This window comes from Anomaloglossus baeobatrachus, chromosome 3 (genome assembly GCF_048569485.1).
Source record: "Anomaloglossus baeobatrachus isolate aAnoBae1 chromosome 3, aAnoBae1.hap1, whole genome shotgun sequence".
In the NCBI taxonomy this organism is placed as follows: Eukaryota; Metazoa; Chordata; class Amphibia; order Anura; family Aromobatidae; genus Anomaloglossus; species Anomaloglossus baeobatrachus.
The window spans coordinates 231409505-231427174 of NC_134355.1; the positions used below are offsets into that span (position 1 = coordinate 231409505).

General features: G+C 45.2%; 1 protein-coding gene across 2 annotated transcripts in view; it reads left to right on the forward strand.

Annotated features, from left to right (window-relative positions):
- The window catches only part of NUP133 (nucleoporin 133), a 584654-nt gene that overhangs the window by 258728 nt on the left and 308256 nt on the right, over window positions 1–17670 (forward strand). For both annotated transcript variants that reach the window (XM_075339754.1, XM_075339755.1), the window contains exon 10: window positions 15622–15769. In XM_075339754.1, the coding sequence (XP_075195869.1) occupies window positions 15622–15769 (148 nt within the window). The remainder of the gene's footprint in view (window positions 1–15621; window positions 15770–17670) is intronic.

Sequence of the window (17670 nt, forward strand, 5' to 3'; positions counted from 1 at the left end):
TCTTGAGTCGGAGTCGGTGCAAGGGAAATTGAGGAGTCGGAGTCGAAGGTTTGGCTTACCGACTCCACAGCCCTGCAGGCAGGTCCGTGATACTTTTGTGGAGAAGTTTAAAGCCGGATTTGGATACAAAAAGATTTCCAAAACTTTAAGCATCCCAAGGAGCACTGTGAAGCGATCATATTGAAATGGAAGGAGTATCATACCACTGCAAATCTACCAAGATCTGGCCGTCCCTCAAAAAGTTCATCTCAAAAAAGAAGTAAAGTATAGAAGCACGGTCTGGTAGAGCTCTAAGGAGGCCACAGTATTGGATTAATTTTTTTAGAATTTATTTTCTATCAGCCACAACGCGTTTCGATATACACTATCTTCATCAGGTGGATATAAAACAGAATGTGGAGAGTACTATTTCAATGGACAGGTGCGATTCCATTGGTCAACACCAAATTAATTGAAATGTTAACCCTTAAGGGGGCTTTACATGCTACGATATCGTTAATGTTTTATCGTCGGGGTCGCGTCGTTAGTGACACACATCCGGCATCATTAACTGTATCGAGCGTGTGACACTTACCAGCGACCTTAAGCGACCTCAAAAATGATGAAAATCGTTCACCATGGAGAGGCCGTCCCAAAACCAAAAATCGGTAATGGTTGATTATAGAGGTTGATCCTCCTTCCTGCGGCAGCACACATCGCTGTGTGTGACACCGCAGGAGCGAGGAACATCTCCTTACCTGCCGCCGGCCGCAATGCGGAAGGAAGAAGGTGGGCGGGATGTTACATCCCGCTCATCTCCGCCCCTCCTCTTTGATTGGCCGGCCGCTTAGTGACGTCGCGGTGACGTCGCTGTGATGGCGACCGTCCCTCCCCCTTGAAGGAGGGATTGTTCGCCGGTCACAGCGACGCCGCCGACCAGGTAAGTGCGTGTGACGCTGCCTTAGCGATAATGTTCGCTGCGGCAGCGATCACACGATCATGCACGACGGTGGCGGGTGCTTTTGTGTACGATATCGGTAGCAATTGCTAGCAATATCGTAGCGTGTAAAGCCCGCTTTAATGTATCACAACCAACCCTTCAACAATAATATAAAAGCTAATAAAAGATATTTAAAAAGAATTTTTCAAAAAGACTCTTTGCCATAAAAACATTATTTAAAAACATGTGATAATATAATCATATAATCATATATTAACTCCTAAAACTTAATACATAAAATCATGAGAACTTTTCAAAAAATGATCTGAGTATGGCTGCACTAGTAACATGTAATAATATTGTTATAATGTATGTCAGTGTGGGTAGATCAAGAATTTAATTTTATAATTTTATAAATTTAGGGAATGGATATCCTTATATTTAAAAATTGCGTTAAATGTCTATTAAATCTCAACCACTGGGTGCATATGCCAGCACAATAGGTGATGTGAATCATTTTTCCAGCACAATAAGTGCTGTGAATCACTTTTTCGGAATTCGAGCACTAGAATTATGCATGTGCCAGCACAATAAAGGTTCCGATTCCATTCTTAAATGTCTATTGAATCTCAACCACTGGGTGCATATGCCAGCACAATAGGTGCTGTGAATCACTTTTCCAGCACAATGGGTGCTGTGAACTGCTTTTCCAGAACTGAATAAATATCTATTGAATCTCAAACACTGGGTGCATATCCAGTACAATAGGTGCTGTGAATCATTTTTCCAGCACAATAAGTGCTGTGAATCACTTTGACAGAATCCGTGCGCTAGAATCATGCATGTGCCAGCACAATGAGGGTTCCGATTCCATTGTTAAATGTCTATTGAATCTCAACCACTGGGTGCATATGGCAGCACAATAGGTGCTGTGAATTACTTTTTCAGCACAATAGGTGCTGTAAACCGCTTTTCCAGAACTAACAGAAATGTCTATTAAATTTCAACCACTGGGTGCATATGCCAGCACAATGATGAAGATATTGTGTATATCGAAACGCATTGTGGCTGATAGAAAACAATAAATTCTAAAAATATTAATGCAATACTGTGGCCTCCTTAGCTCTCTACCTGACCGTGCTTCTATACTTTACTGCTGATCTTCCCCTCTGTGGGTTCACGGCAAGAGCTGCTTGATTACCAGAGACGCCCAGTGATATGTCATGTGACCAGCTTTTCAGGAATCTGCTTCCCTGGATAGACATCGTGGGTTAACAGGTTAGAAGACTACTGACACCACACTCCCGTCTTTGTTGTGAATGTTAGTTATGTTTTGGCTGCTGGGAGGCTCCCTCTGGTGGCCAGGAATGGTTTGGACTTGGACCAGGTGGGTTGTGCAATGGGCGTTTCCTTTGCTAACTCTCTGCTTATTTAAATCCTGGTCTGGTAGCAGGCCATGCCGGATGTCAGTTGTTCTTTGTATCACCAGCCTGCTTCATTCTGCTTCACACCACATCTACCCCAGATAAGTGCTTGCTCTTTATTTATTGTTTGCTTCTTTTGCTCTTATCTGGGTTTGTCATTTGCTGTGGTTGTTTTCAGTTTATTTGCATGCAGGGATTTTCCCGATCAGTTGCTTGGCTGGGGAACTCCCTGCAGTTCTGTTTGGAGTATAGTTCCTTTGGGTCCATGTGTTTGTGGCTTGTTGAATTTGTTATGATTCTTGTTTTCTGTTCATTGGTATGACAAGGGCACCTGGTATAGGACAGAGTTCAGATCGTGCGATCTGAGGGCCTTTTTGTACTATCAGGAATTTGGATTTTTGCAGGGTTTTTCTCTGGCCGCCATCAGTCCCTTTCCTGTCCTTTTTTTATTTTAGTCAGTGGGGGCCTCACGTTTTGCTAATCCTGTCATCTATCTGTGTATTGTGTTTTTCCTATATCACCGCAGTCTTTGAATGTGGGGGGCTTTCCTTCCTTTAGGATAGTTAGTTCTCCGGCTGGGTTCGCGGTGCACAGGATGTTAGTTCACCCCTCGGCTACTTCTAGTTGTGATGGTTAGTAAGGGGATGGCGGCCAGATTAGTTGCCAATGCTCTTGTCACCTTTTGCCAATGATTTGTGGTGGTCTTCTATGGTTCCGGATCATAACACTTCTTATACCGTGGTTGTGCGAGGGCTGCACAACCACATCAGGCGAGCAGATTCTTTTTCTCCTCCTCACCGCTGTCTCCCAGACCCTTCACATGCACTCCCTTGTTTAATTTTTTATTCATCTCAAAAAAGAAGACTGAACAGAGATGCAGCCAAGAGGCCCATGATGTCACGCTGGGTGTGGGGAGAGACACCCAGCAAGTGGACTCCAGGGAATAAGGAAGGCTGTAACACAGAGAGGGGGGGTGGGGGGGACCAAGGGCTCCTGCGCTGACCCTGACACTAGGGGGCCCTGCGCTTACCCTCAAACCACAGGTAACTATAATGGTTAGGAGATGTGGCCCGCCAACGTGCCAGTCTCCTAGCCAGACCCTAGGACTAAATCCCACCACCCACCAATCCACGGGGGGAAAAACAAACACAAAAATAACCAGCAAAAGGGGGAAAAAGCAACAACTTATCTTTGAGAGGGAATCTTCAGAAAATACAGCTACAGTAGTCTGAAGCAACATGCACACCATTGCAAGCAACTTCTCCAAGTGAAGAGTATAACCCGCACTGGAGGAGTGAGAAGCCCAACCTTATAAAGGCTCTTAATTACCAGCTGGAGGAAAGGCTCCTCCAACCTGGCAAGGAACAGAAAAAAATCCTTAATCCAGCCCTTAAAGGGACAGCGTCCATTAATGTCTGGACGATCGCCAGGCCCTTCTGCACCTGGTCCCAGTAGCAGTGCCTGAAGGTCCAGATACATCCGTGACAATACCCCCCCTCCTAGGAGTGACCTCCGGACACTTAGGGCCTGGCTTGGCAGGATGCGCCCTATGAAAAGCACAAATCAACCTGGCAGCGTTTACTTCTGATGCCAGAACCTAACTCCTGTCCTCCGGACCGTAACCTCTCCAATGTACTAAATATTGCAAGGAATTGCGCAGAAGACTGGAATCCAAGATTCTGGAAATTTCAAACTCAAGATTCTCTTGAACCAAAATGGGCGCAGGAGGTAATGGAGACGGTATTACCGGAGCGACATACTTCTTAAGAAGGGACCGGTGAAATACATTATGGATTTTCAGGGCGGGAGGCAGCTCAAGACGGAAAGCCACTGGGTTGATGATTGTAGAAATCTTGAACGGGCCAATGAACCTAGGGCCCAGTTTCCACGAAGGCACCTAATGTTATGTGTCGACAACCACACCAGATCATCCACAACCAGGTCTGGACCAGATACACGCTTTCTGTCAGCCATGCGTTTATACTTGTCACCCATACGTCTCAGATTGCTCCGAACCCCTCACCAAACAGAGGAGAGAGATAGAGGAGGCAAAACGCTCCTCTTCCGGGACCCCCGAAGCCCCCCCACTACAAAAGGTATAAAATTGAGGATGGAAACCATATGTGTGGAGACATGGGGCTCAGTGGGTGCTCTCGTCCGCTGGCCCAGCCGCCTTTAGAAAGACAGCATGGCTCAGGGCTCATCCCAACTGAACGCACGACCTCCTTAACCTTGGGCGGAACACTACTCAGACAACACAGGGTGAGGGAATCACAATATTAAGACTTTATTGGATCCCCAAACAATTAACGGCATATAGCACATAACCATCAAAACACACAAATGTAACAGGCAACAGAGTCTCACCCTTCCGCTGGCTCACCAGGGATTAGAATGTCCGTGCCTCAGAGCTTCCAGGGCTACTTACTCCAATCCAGCAGCACCCCGCTTTCGGCTGGCACCCACCAAGAATGGAATAATGCCAGATTTAGGAAGCTGTGTGAGGTCTGCAAAGTCTGTAGCCAAGTGACTAAATTGTCACAACCTGGGTTTCTTTCTTAAGTAGTCTCTGGTATGATGTTATAATCCTGGCAGCCGAAGTCGAAATTCCTAGACTGTGGTTATGGTCTTCAATCGGAATCGGAGTCCCTAGATTGAAGCCATGTAGCCAAGTAATCCTCTAGTCGGAGCCAAAGTCCCTAGACTGAGTCCACAAGGTATCCTGGTTATGATCCCCTAGCCAGCTCCTAAGAGCTTAGACTGCATCAATCAGCATCCATCAACAACTGGGAGCTTAAAGAAGTCCCTTTTTATAGCCATAGTCTTCCCTTCGCATATCCTGTGCTCTTAGCGGATTGGTTGTACAAGGTTGCTTCTCTTATTGGATGGATTTCAAGCTGCATGGATAATGTTCATTTAAATGATGTGGATAGAAAGACTGAGGATATCTACATGTAGTCTAGAATGCACAGACTGGACAATGGCCACTGAGGTAATTTACATTAGATTAGCAATACACAACTACATTACAATGATTGCTTGGAAGGGTCTAGAGAAACAATAGCTTAGCAAACATGAGTTAACACACAGAAGAACAATACGTCTGGCTAATGTAAGAAATTTAACCCACGACACACATTGAAAAAGTCTGTCGTCACAATATGCACCAAACAATGGTGACTGGCCAGTGGATTCATTACGCCGGTTGTTAAGGGCAAACTCAGCCAAAGACAAAAAGGATGACCAATCCTCTTGGTTCTCAGCAGCAAAACACCTCAAATATGTCTCCAAGTTTTGGTTGTTGCGCTCCGTCTGACTGTTAGACTGGGGATGGAATGCTGAAGAATAAGACAACTGAACCCCCAAACGAGTGCAAAAAGCCTTCCAGAACCTGGAGTCAAACTGAGTGCCACGATCGGAGACTATCAGAAGGTAAACCATGAAGTCTTACGATCTCATTTACAAAAACCTGCGCCAGAGTCTTGGCGTTGGGAAGAGACGGTAAAGCAATAAAATGCGCCATCTTGCTAAACCTGTCAACCACCACCAATACCACAGTTTTACCAGCCGACACAGGAAGATCCGTGATAAAATCCATGGAAATGTGAGTCCATGGCTTATCCGGAATGGTCAACGGCAAAAGAGACCCTGACGGACGAGTATGCAGGACTTTGGCACGAGCGCAAACAACACAAGCAGTCACAAAGTCTGCTACCTCCTTCTGCAACCCCGGCCACCAAAAACGACGGGACACAAGGTCCGAGGTTGCCTTACTGCCCGGTAAGCACAGAGTCATGATGAGCTTGGATCAGTCGGTAATGCAGGTTAGAGGGCACAAAAAGTCTCCCTGTAGGACAGGAGGCAGGGGCGTCCCACTGAGCCGCCAAAACAGCAGTCTCTAAGTCAGGACAAAGAGCCGAAACAACCACCCCCTGTTGCAGAATGGGGACGGGATTCTCCTGATCACCACCTCCCGGGAAAACTACGTGATAGAGCATCCGCCTTGACGTTCTTAACCCCAGGACAGTAGGTAACAGTAAAATTAAACCTAGTAAAAAACAGGGACCATCTGGCCTGTCTGGGGTTAAGACGCTTGGCGGATGCTAAATAGGACAAATTCTTATGATCGATATTGACAGTAATAGGATGAGCCACCCCCATCCAACCAATGAAGCCACTCCTTAAAGGGAACCTGTCAGCAGAAATTTCCCCTAAAACCTAACAGATTCCCCCTCTGCAGCTCCTGGGCTGCATTCTAGAAAGGTCCCTGTTATTATTGTGCCCCCTTTCTGACCAAACAAAAGAGTTTATAAAGTGGTACCTTTTTGGCTTCGGATTCTATAAATGTGACACGGGGGCGGGCTGCCTGATGGCCGTTATTCTGCCTCCTGGTCCTGTATGCCGCCCCCATCGCTGATTTCCATACTTGTGGACGCCGCCCACTGCTCCAGCCATCCCCGCGCATGCCCAGTGCCCATCTCTCGTGGATGAGCACTGTGCCCAGTGTCACCGCTGGTGACGTGCGCGCAGGGTTTAGATTATGGGCGGTGCTGTGATGTTTATTACCAAGCAACCGCCCATAATCGCGGGACCGCGCTTTCCCCCTCGGCGTCCTTCATTCTGCGCAAGCGCGCTGCTGCTGACCCCACGTCACCTCCTTCCCATCTATTTCCTGCCTCAGCAGCGCGCTTCCGCAGAACGAAGCAGGCCGAGGGGGAAAGCGCGGTCCCGAGATTATGGGCGGTTGCTTGGTAATAGACATCGCAGCACCGCCCATAATCTAAACCCTGCGCGCACGTCACCAGGGGTGACACTGGGCACAGTGCTCATCCACGAGAGATGGGCACTGGGCATGCGCGGGGATGGCTGGAGCAGTGGGCGGCGTCCACAAGTATGGAAATCAGCGATGGGGGCGGCATACAGGACCAGGAGGCAGAATAACGGCCATCAGGCAGCCCGCCCCCGTGTCACATTTATAGAATCCGAAGCCAAAAAGGTACCACTTTATAAACTCTTTTTTTTGGTCAGAAAGGGGGCACAATAATAACAGGGACCTTTCTAGAATGCAGCCCAGGAGCTGCAGAGGGGGAATCTGTTAGGTTTTAGGGGACATTTCTGCTGACAGGTTCCCTTTAAACGCTAATTGAATAGCAAGGACCTCACTATTACCTATGTCATAATTTCTCTCTGCAGCAGTTTCTTAGAAAAAATGCACTCGGACGCCATTTACCAGGCGACTGCCCCTGCGACAAAACTGCCCTAACCCCTACCTCTGACGCATCGACCTCCACGACGAAAGGCTGCGAAACATCAGGTTGGCAAACTATGGGAGCAGTAGAAAAACACCTCTTCAAAGAAGAGAGAGCCTGCTGAGCAGAATCAGACCATGCGGACAAATCAGCACCTTTTCTCGTTAGATCGGTAAGAGGTTTAACGATCTGAGTAATTCTTGATGAATTTACGATAAAAATTCATAAACCCCAAAAATCGCTGTAGGGCTTTCAGGTTTTCCAGACTATCCCAGGCCAGCACTGCCTCGACCTTCCGGGGATCCATCCGAAAACCAGTGGGAGACAAGAGTTACCCCAGAAACTGCACCTCCTACACAGCAAACCAACATTTTTCAAGTTTGGCGTACAAGTTATTTTCCCGTAAAATTTGAAGAACCTGTCGGACATGAGCCTCATGAGTTGCTAAATCAAGGGAATAAATCAAAATGTCATCAAGGTAGACCACCACAAATCTACCCACCAGATGATTAAAAAAATGTCATTAATAAAGTCCAAAATGAGATCAAATGGCATAACCAGACTCTAAAAATGGACGTCGGGGGTATTGAAAGCGTACCCCTCATTGATCCTAACCAAGTTGTACGCCCCCCTAAAGTCCAACTTGGAGAACCACTTAGCTCTCACCACCTGGCTAAATAGATCAGGAATCAGAGGAAGAGGGTACGGGTCACGGACTGTGATAAGATTCAGTTCTCGGAAGTCCAAACAAGGACGAAGGCCTCCATCTTTCTTTTTAACAAAGAAAAAACCTGCTGCCACCGGCACGGATGAAGGTCTAATATGTCCCTTCTCTAGACGTAAGGCAATAAATTCCTTCATAGCTTGTCGTTCAGGTCCCGATAAATTATACAGTCAAGATTTGATTAGCTTAGCTCCGGGAACAAGATTAATAGGACAGTCGTACACCCGATGAGGGGGAAGGTCCTGACATCCTTTCTCTGAGAAAACATTGTCATAATCAGAAAGCAAGGATGGCAGAGAGACAGCGGATAAGGAAAGTCCCCAAACAGTTATCATAACAAAAGTCACTCCAATCAGAAATAAGTTGCGCCTGCCAATCTACTAAAGGGTTATGTTTAATCAACCAAGGTAAACCCAGCACAATGGGAGTGGGAAGACCTTCCAACACATAGCATGAAATCAACTCCTGATGCACTGATCCCATTATCAACTTAATACCATGTACCATCTGAGACAAATGTCTTTGAGCAAGTTGTGCAGAGTCAATGGTAAAAACGGAAATGGGGTTAGATAAGGTACTGAGAAGCAAATCGTGCTCTTTAGCAAAAAGGGGATCCACCAAACAAACCCCAACACCACTATCCACAAAAACATCAATTTTTATAGTTTTTTGCTCTCCAGCGCCACCTCAGCAGGCAGGAGAAAACGGGAACTACAGGTAAAAGAAAAAGACATAACCTGATTCACTTTTTCCAGCCCACCAACTGTAACATGAGATTCAGGCACCCCAGGACATTTAGGAATAAGGGACAAGCTTTGCGGATGACAGGAGAGGCTTGGGAAGTGGTGGCTCCACCAAGCTGCATGGGTTCATCTGTCACAATCCCCCACCCCTCACCCCCGGATTGCCTTCCAGAGGAAGACATTTCACCTCGAGAAATGTCATCTGGAAAGAAAGTTCTACCCTTTCTCTCACGGAGGCGTCTGTTAACACGTATATCTAAAGATATGGCAGCCTCTAGAGAAGTAGGAATATCATACACCGTGAGAGCATCTTTAAGTTTATCAGACAGACCATGACAAAACTGATTCTAAGTGACAGATCATTTCATTTAGTATCCGTAGCCCATCTACGAAATTCAGAACAATAGGCTTCAGCTGACCGATCTCCCTGCCTCAGCCGACGTAGTCTAGACTCAGCTAAAGAGACTCTGTCAGGGTCATCATAGGTAAGGCCCAAAGCTTCAAAGAAGCCCTCAACTGACTGGAGACAAGCGGCGTCTTTTGGCAATGATAATTCCCATGACTGAGGATCCCCTTGAAGGAGGGATATAATGATGCCGACCCCCTCCTGAGCTGCTCCAGAAGAGTAAGGTCTAAAGGCCCAGTCACACACAACGACTTACCAGCGATCCCGAAAACGATGCGACCTGATAGGGATCGCAGGTAAGTCGCTGGGAGGTCGCAGGTGAGATGTCACACAGTCAGATCTTACCAGCGATGCAGGAACAATACAGGTCGCAGTAGCGACCTGTATAACGATCTCAGCAGTCACTGTGACCCTGTCACACAGTGTCAAACACAGCGATGTGTCCTGCCCAGCAGGACATCGCCTTTGAAGAAAATGACCTGGACCATTCAGCAACGACTAGAGATCTCACAGCAGGGGCCTGATCGCTGGTAGGTGTCACACATAATGAGATCGCTAACGGGATCGCTACTGCGTCACCAAAACGGTGACTCAGCTGCGATCTCGCTAGCGATCTTGTTATGTGTGACAGTACCTTAAGACGAAAATATAATTTACAGGCCTCCTTGAAGGCTGTAAATTTCTCTCTACCTCCTGAAAATCACGAGAACACTTCCCAATAAATGAGCCATATGATGTGCACGCTGTCGGTATGTATGTACCCCGGCAGGGTGCATGCACTACTCGCACAATATACAAAGACAGGAGATACGAGTATATATGCAATAAAAAATAACTTTATTGATATGAATAAGACATACGCAAGATAGCATGGACAATAAAAACAACTACCAATAAATGAAGGGGGGCACAAGGTATTGAGTGTATAAAAATTATCACTGTTTGTACTGTTTGTCAATGTATAGGCATAACACAGGACAAGAAGATACAGTTAGGTCCAGAAATATTTGGACAGTGACACAATTTTCGCGAGTTGGGCTCTGCATGCCACCACATTGGATTTGAAATGAAACCTCTACAACAGAATTCAAGTGCAGATTGTAACGTTTAATTTGAAGGTTTGAACAAAAATATCTGATAGAAATTGTAGGAATTGTACACATTTCTTTACAAACACTCCACATTTTAGGAGGTCAAAAGTAATTGGACAAATAAACCAAACCCAAACAAAATATTTTTATTTTCAATATTTTGTTGCGAATCCTTTGGAGGCAATCACTGCCTTAAGTCTGGAACCCATGGACATCACCAAACGCTGGGTTTCCTCCTTCTTAATGCTTTGCCAGGCCTTTACAGCCACAGCCTTCAGGTCTTGCTTGTTTGTGGGTCTTTCCGTCTTAAGTCTGGATTTGAGCAAGTGAAATGCATGCTCAATTGGGTTAAGATCTGGTGATTGACTTGGCCATTGCAGAATGTTCCACTTTTTTGCACTCATGAACTCCTGGGTAGCTTTGGCTGTATGCTTGGGGTCATTGTCCATCTGTACTATGAAGCGCCGTCCGATCAACTTTGCGGCATTTGGCTGAATCTGGGCTGAAAGTATATCCCGGTACACTCCAGAATTCATCTGGCTACTCTTGTCTGCTGTTATGTCATCAATAAACACAAGTGACCCAGTGCCATTGAAAGCCATGCATGCCCATGCCATCACGTTGCCTCCACCATGTTTTACAGAGGATGTGGTGTGCCTTGGATCATGTGCCGTTCCCTTTCTTCTCCAAACTTTTTTCTTCCCATCATTCTGGTACAGGTTGATCTTTGTCTCATCTGTCCATAGAATACTTTTCCAGAACTGAGCTGGCTTCATGAGGTGTTTTTCAGCAAATTTAACTCTGGCCTGTCTATTTTTGGAATTGATGAATGGTTTGCATCTAGATGTGAACCCTTTGTATTTACTTTCATGGAGTCTTCTCTTTACTGCTGACTTAGAGACAGATACACCTACTTCACTGAGAGTGTTCTGGACTTCAGTTGATGTTGTGAACGGGTTCTTCTTCACCAAAGAAAGTATGCGGCGATCATCCACCACTGTTGTCATCCGTGGACGCCCAGGCCTTTTTGAGTTCCCAAGCTCACCAGTCAATTCCTTTTTTCTTAGAATGTGCCCGACTGTTGATTTTGCTACTCCAAGCATGTCTGCTATCTCTCTGATGGATTTTTTCTTTTTTTTCAGCCTCAGGATGTTCTGCTTCACCTCAATTGAGAGTTCCTTAGACCGCATGTTGTCTGGTCACAGCAACAGCTTCCAAATGCAAAACCACACACCTGTAATCAACCCCAGACCTTTTAACTTCTTCATTGATTACAGGTTAACGAGGGAGACGCCTTCAGAGTTAATTGCAGCCCTTAGAGTCCCTTGTCCAATTACTTTTGGTCCCTTTAAAAAGAGGAGGCTATGCATTACAGAGCTATGATTCCTAAACCCTTTCTCCGATTTGGATGTGAAAACTCTCATATTGCAGCTGGGAGTGTGCACTTTCAGCCCATATTATATATATATATAATTGTATTTCTGAACATGTTTTTGTAAACAGCTAAAATAACAAAACTTGTGTCACTGTCCAAATATTTCTGGACCTAGCTGTATAATAATATAATGGGACTCAGTCCGTATGTGTCTGTCACTGGTAGCCGTGGGAAAGGTAAGGCCAAAAAGGTGTATAAGCACAACACAGGACAGAAAATCACGATCAGGAATCGCTATTTTTGGCTCTAAACGGGCCACAACAGACACATCAACTGTCTCCTGAATGGATTTTTTTAATAGCAGTCATTTCCAGAGATAGATTGTAAAGTTGCTTGGTCAATTTAGAAACAGGATTCATAATAAAAAACAAAACAAAGTAAAACGTCAACAAAACACTTTTTTTTTTTTTTTTTTTTTTTTTTTTTTAAAAGAATGCGGCAATTTTTTTGTAGGCGAGTTATAATGTCATGCTGGGTGTGGGAAGAGACACCCAGCAAGTGGACTCCAGGGAATAAGGGAGGCTGTAACACAAAGGTGGGGGGGGGGACCAAGGACTCCTGCACTGACCCTGACACTGGGGGGGCCCTGCACTTACCCTCAAACCACAGGTAACTATAATGGTTAGGAGGTGTGGCCCGCCAACGTGCACCTGTCTCCTAGCCGGACCATAGGACTAAATCCCACCACCCACCAATCCACATGGGGAAAAACAAACACAAAAATAACCAGCAAAAGGGGAAAAAGGAAAAAGCAACATCTTATCTTTGAGAGGGAATTTTCAGAAAATACAGCTACAGTAGTCTGAAGCAACATGCACACCATTGCAAGCAACTTCTCCAAGTGAAGAGTATAACCTGCACTGGAGGAGTGAGAGGCCCAACCTTATAAAGACCCTTATTTACCAGCTGGAGGAAAGGCTTCTCCAACTTGGCAGGGAACAGAAAAAAAAACGAAATCCAGAACTTAAAAAGGACTGCGTCCATTAATGTCTGGACGATCGCCAGGCCCTTCTGCACCTGGTCCCAGTAGCAGCACCTGAAGATCCAGACACATCCAAGACACATGATCCCTCTGGATGAACTACAGAGCTCTACAGCTGAGGTGGGAGAGTCTGTCCATAGGACAACCATTCGTTGTACACTGCACAAATCTGGCCTTTATGGAAGAGTGGCAAAAAGAAAGCCATTTCTCAAAGCTATCCATAAAAAGTGTCATTTAAAGTTTGCCACAAGCCATCTGAGAGACACACCAAACATGTGGAAGAAGGTGCTCTGGTCAGATGAAAAAAAATCTAACTTTTTGGGCACAATGCCAAAAAATGTTTGGCGTAAAAGCAACACAGCTCATCACCCTGAACACACAGTCACCCACTGTCAAACATGGTGGTGGCAGCATCATGGTTTGGGCCTGCTTTTCTTCAGCAGGGACAGGGAAGATGGTTAAAATTAATGGGAGATGGATGGAGCCAAATACAGGACCATTCTTGAAGAAAACCTGTTGGAGTCTGCAAAACACCTGAGACTGGGACGGAGATTTACTTCACAATTGTGTCCCATTTGTTGATTCTTTACCAAAAAATTAAAAATGTTTATCTTTGTTTGAAGCCTGCAATGCGGGAAAAGGTTAAAAAGTTTAATGGGGCCGAATATTTTCGCATGGCACTATAAATGCTGTTATAAATAAACAAGTTCAAATTGCCTCTCTTTTTCCCCATTTAAAATAAAACTTAATAAAAAAAAATATATATATATATTTGGTATCATCACTTTCAAAAATGTCCGATCTATCAAAATATAAAATAAATCTGATCCGTAAATAACGTAACAATAAAAAAATCAAACGCCGGAATTAAGGTTTTTTTTGGTTGCCGCAATATTTCTCTAAAAGGCAATCAAAACATCGTATGTACCCCAAATGGTATCGGTAGAAGCATCAGATCAGGGCTCAAAAAATAAGTTCTCAAGTTCTGAAACTTTCTTTCTCCTCTTAAATAAGAAAGAAAAAAAAACTACAGTATTTTTCGGACTATAAGACACACTTTTTTTTCCTCCAAATTTGGGAGGCAAGTGTGGGGTGCGTCTTATAGCCCGAATGTCAAAGCGTACCTGCGGGGTAGGGAGCTTTGGGGAGTCAGCGCCATGGAGTGGGATCACAGGAGGCAGGGAGGGTCGCTGCTGCAGGAAGCCGGCGGCTGGAGAAACCACGTGTGCCCGCTGCTTAAAGTAAACAAATATTCATTAGCTACTCCCTGCCCACCTCTCTCTGCAGTCAGTGACTACAAGTGGGTGTGAGGAGCAGCAAATCAATACTTGTTTAATGTAAACAGCGGACACACGTGGGTTCTCCAGCCGCCGGCTTCCTGCAGCAGCTGTGGAGACTGTGTGTCAGCTGTTTAGTAGGCAGGAGCAGGGTGCTGCTGCAGTTATGTCTGGCCCGGAGGAAGTGCACATCACTGCAGTGTCCGGGCCAGAGCACGGCATACCATCACAGCACAGCCTGCAGTCTCTGTGCTGAGTGCTCACATTGCTTTCACTTTGCTCCTGCCTCTGCACTAGAAACAAAGTCTCCCGTAGCTGAACAAAGACCTGCAGTGATGTAATGAAGAGGGGTGGGCCAGAACAGCACAGTGCCCCGCCTCTTAATTACATCACTGCAGGTCCTCGGGATGTGGGAGACTTTGTTTATAGTGCCAGGACCAAACTGAAGCATCGTGAGCATCACATGATCTGTAAAAATAAGGCAATAAATAATATAGTGCATAAAGGCATTACTGTACACCTGGATGGGATTGGATCATATATATATATATATATATATATGTACACACACACATACATACATACATACATACACACACACACACACACACACACACACACACACACACCCACCCACACCAGATTGGGGGATCACACGTATAAGGATGGGGAACATACATATTCCACGAGTTGGGCCATATATACCCGGAAGGGACCCAGAATGGGGGTATGAGTACAGAATTTAGGGATATTATTACCTCCATAACACGGTCAGCAGTAGACACCCCCCCCCCCATAAGTGTATCATGACCACATTTTTTTACTTTCATCTTTTTTTCTATTTTTTCGTCCTCTAAAACAAGGGTGCGTCTTAGAGTCCGAAAAATACGTTATACATGTTCGGTATGTACATACTCATACTGACTTAGGGAATTGTAATGCCACGTGAGTTTTACAAAGTAGTGAACACCCTATAAAACATTGTTGAATTGCACTTTTTTTTCCTTTATATTTTCATCGCATTTGGAATTTTTTCCCGTTTTCCAGTACACTATATTACAGAATGAATGGTCTTTCGAAAGTACAACTTGTCCTGCAAAAAAAAGCCATCATACAACTATATTGACAAAAAAATAAAAACATTATGGCTAAGAGAGGAAGGAAAAAAATTATTATGGAAAATCGCCGAGGGATGAAAGAGTTAAGGGGGCCCATTTCTACCTCCAAAACATGTGGAATTTTGCATTATGATGAGTTATTGGACTGCAAAAGTTCCCAATATTGTTCTTATATTGTGTACACGATGGAATACTATCAACATAAGTTTCCTAGTGTCTCTTATTTTTTTTTTATTTTTTTATTTTATTTTAGTCTGAAGAAATGCTGTTTGCCCAGATTGTGATCCCATGCTTTACTAGCCACTTCACTTGCATATATACAAAGGATATGGTCTTTGCCTGCTGCACGGGGACAAGGCAAGCCAATATGCCACAGGAGAAAATCTCATTTGAAGCTCAAGGTAGTTTATTAATTTCCAGTGTGTTTAAGTAACCCATATTAATACATTATACAATGTATCATAATGCAAACTGTTGGAAAGGCAACCCTCAATGTGCAAAATAAACCTCAAAAGGTTCAGAAATGTATATAGGAAGCTATATGAGGGCTGACACTGTGTATACGAACTGTGTTAGGGCTCATTCTTTATGTATGGAGTTATGTGGGGGCTCACTCTGTATATAGGGTGGCTATGGCCATTACACATTACATAACAGGGACACATTTATAAGATTATCTCAGCACAGGAACAATTTTTTTAAGGACTTCGAATTGTGGAACCTATTATTCCAATATCTATTGATTAAAATTAACGTTTGTGGGAAAACAACTTTTTAAGTTATTACAATTAATATTCATAAATAATAATTATTAATAGCTTAATATTGAGCAGAATTCATTTCAGCCTATTGGTTTGGCCCTCCACAGCAGTCATTTTCTCTCATGTGGCCCCCCTCAAGAAAAATGAATTGCCCACCCCTGATCTAAGGTCATCATTTTTAGATACCCAACCTGACTGGTGTTTCCTAGTATCCAGGCATGCAACCAGAATGTCTGATTATCATTGTATAGTCAAGTACTCTATTCTAGGTGTACACATGACACATGTGCAAGATTTGCTTGGGGTAGTTGGTCCTCCACCTTGAGACACAGTTTCATACTACTGTTACCACACATTATTAGTCCACACAGTGCTTGTTCTGAATCAATATGTTTACATACTATACAGATAACTGTTACATCCCCACTGGAGTCCTCTCCAGTGACTTTCGCTTTGATCACCACTCGACGCCGTGTTCCTGCCGTGGATAGTGCTGGTGATGGGAGAGGAGTCGATGCCAGCGGCGCTGGTGGGCGCAGGCTCTGCTCATCCACTGGGCTGGGTTTCCTTGGGATCTGCAGTACCACTGGTTGACTGTAGGTGGTGTGTGTCTTCCAGCTGAAGCTACCATCATTCATCTACAACCAATGGGAAGACACCACACTCTTCTTTCTTCTCCTGTCTGCTAACCACTGCCAGAGATGGTTCTGTTTTCCTGGTTCCTGTCCCTCCCTTTTCTGTTTAAGTGATTCTGGTGTTCTGACTTCTGCTTGTTTCCTGACTACCCTCCTGCCTGCTGTTTATGTACCTCTCTGCCTGTTCTGGATTTGACCTCTGCTTTGTTTTCTGATTACGTCCTTGCCTGCGTGATTCTGTCCCTGTTTTGCATTTCCTGGTTCAACCCTGCCTGACTACTACTCTCATCGGACTGCAGCCTTCCACAGGTAGTGATCACCGGGGCCCTGTGTAATTCCAAATCCCTGTATAGGGGTTAAAGCGTTTCAGGGTTCTAGGGATCCTGCTTGCTGAGTGGCTTCCCTCTAGCCCAAACATCTCAAGCCCGTGGGCCGCATGCGGCCCCTGAGGCTGCTTTTTGCAGCCCCAGACTCTGTGACGATAGCAGCTCTATGCCGGGAGCCTGCACCGGCAGGCAGGGTTTTATAGTATAGTTGAATCATTTGCAGTGCCGTGCATAAGAGCTGTCTGCACTACACCAATGGATGACGCGGCCAATTAGCTGCAAGGAGGGGATGTCGCTGTATGATGTCACCTCCTTGCATCTGATTGGCCGGTGGCAGCCATTAGTATAGTGCTCAGAGCTCTTCGGCGCGGCACCGCAAATAATTCAACTGTACTATAAAACCCTGCCTTCCGTCGCCACTCCCAGCATGGAGCTGCAATCATCACGGGATCTGCGGGCTGAAAAAAGCAGGTATATGCCCACAATCGGGACTCACTGTGTCCTGGCCCGGCAGGTCCTGACTGCAGGGCCGCAAGTCTGCTCCGCTGGAGAATACAGGAGACTGCAGCTGCTCGTGCTC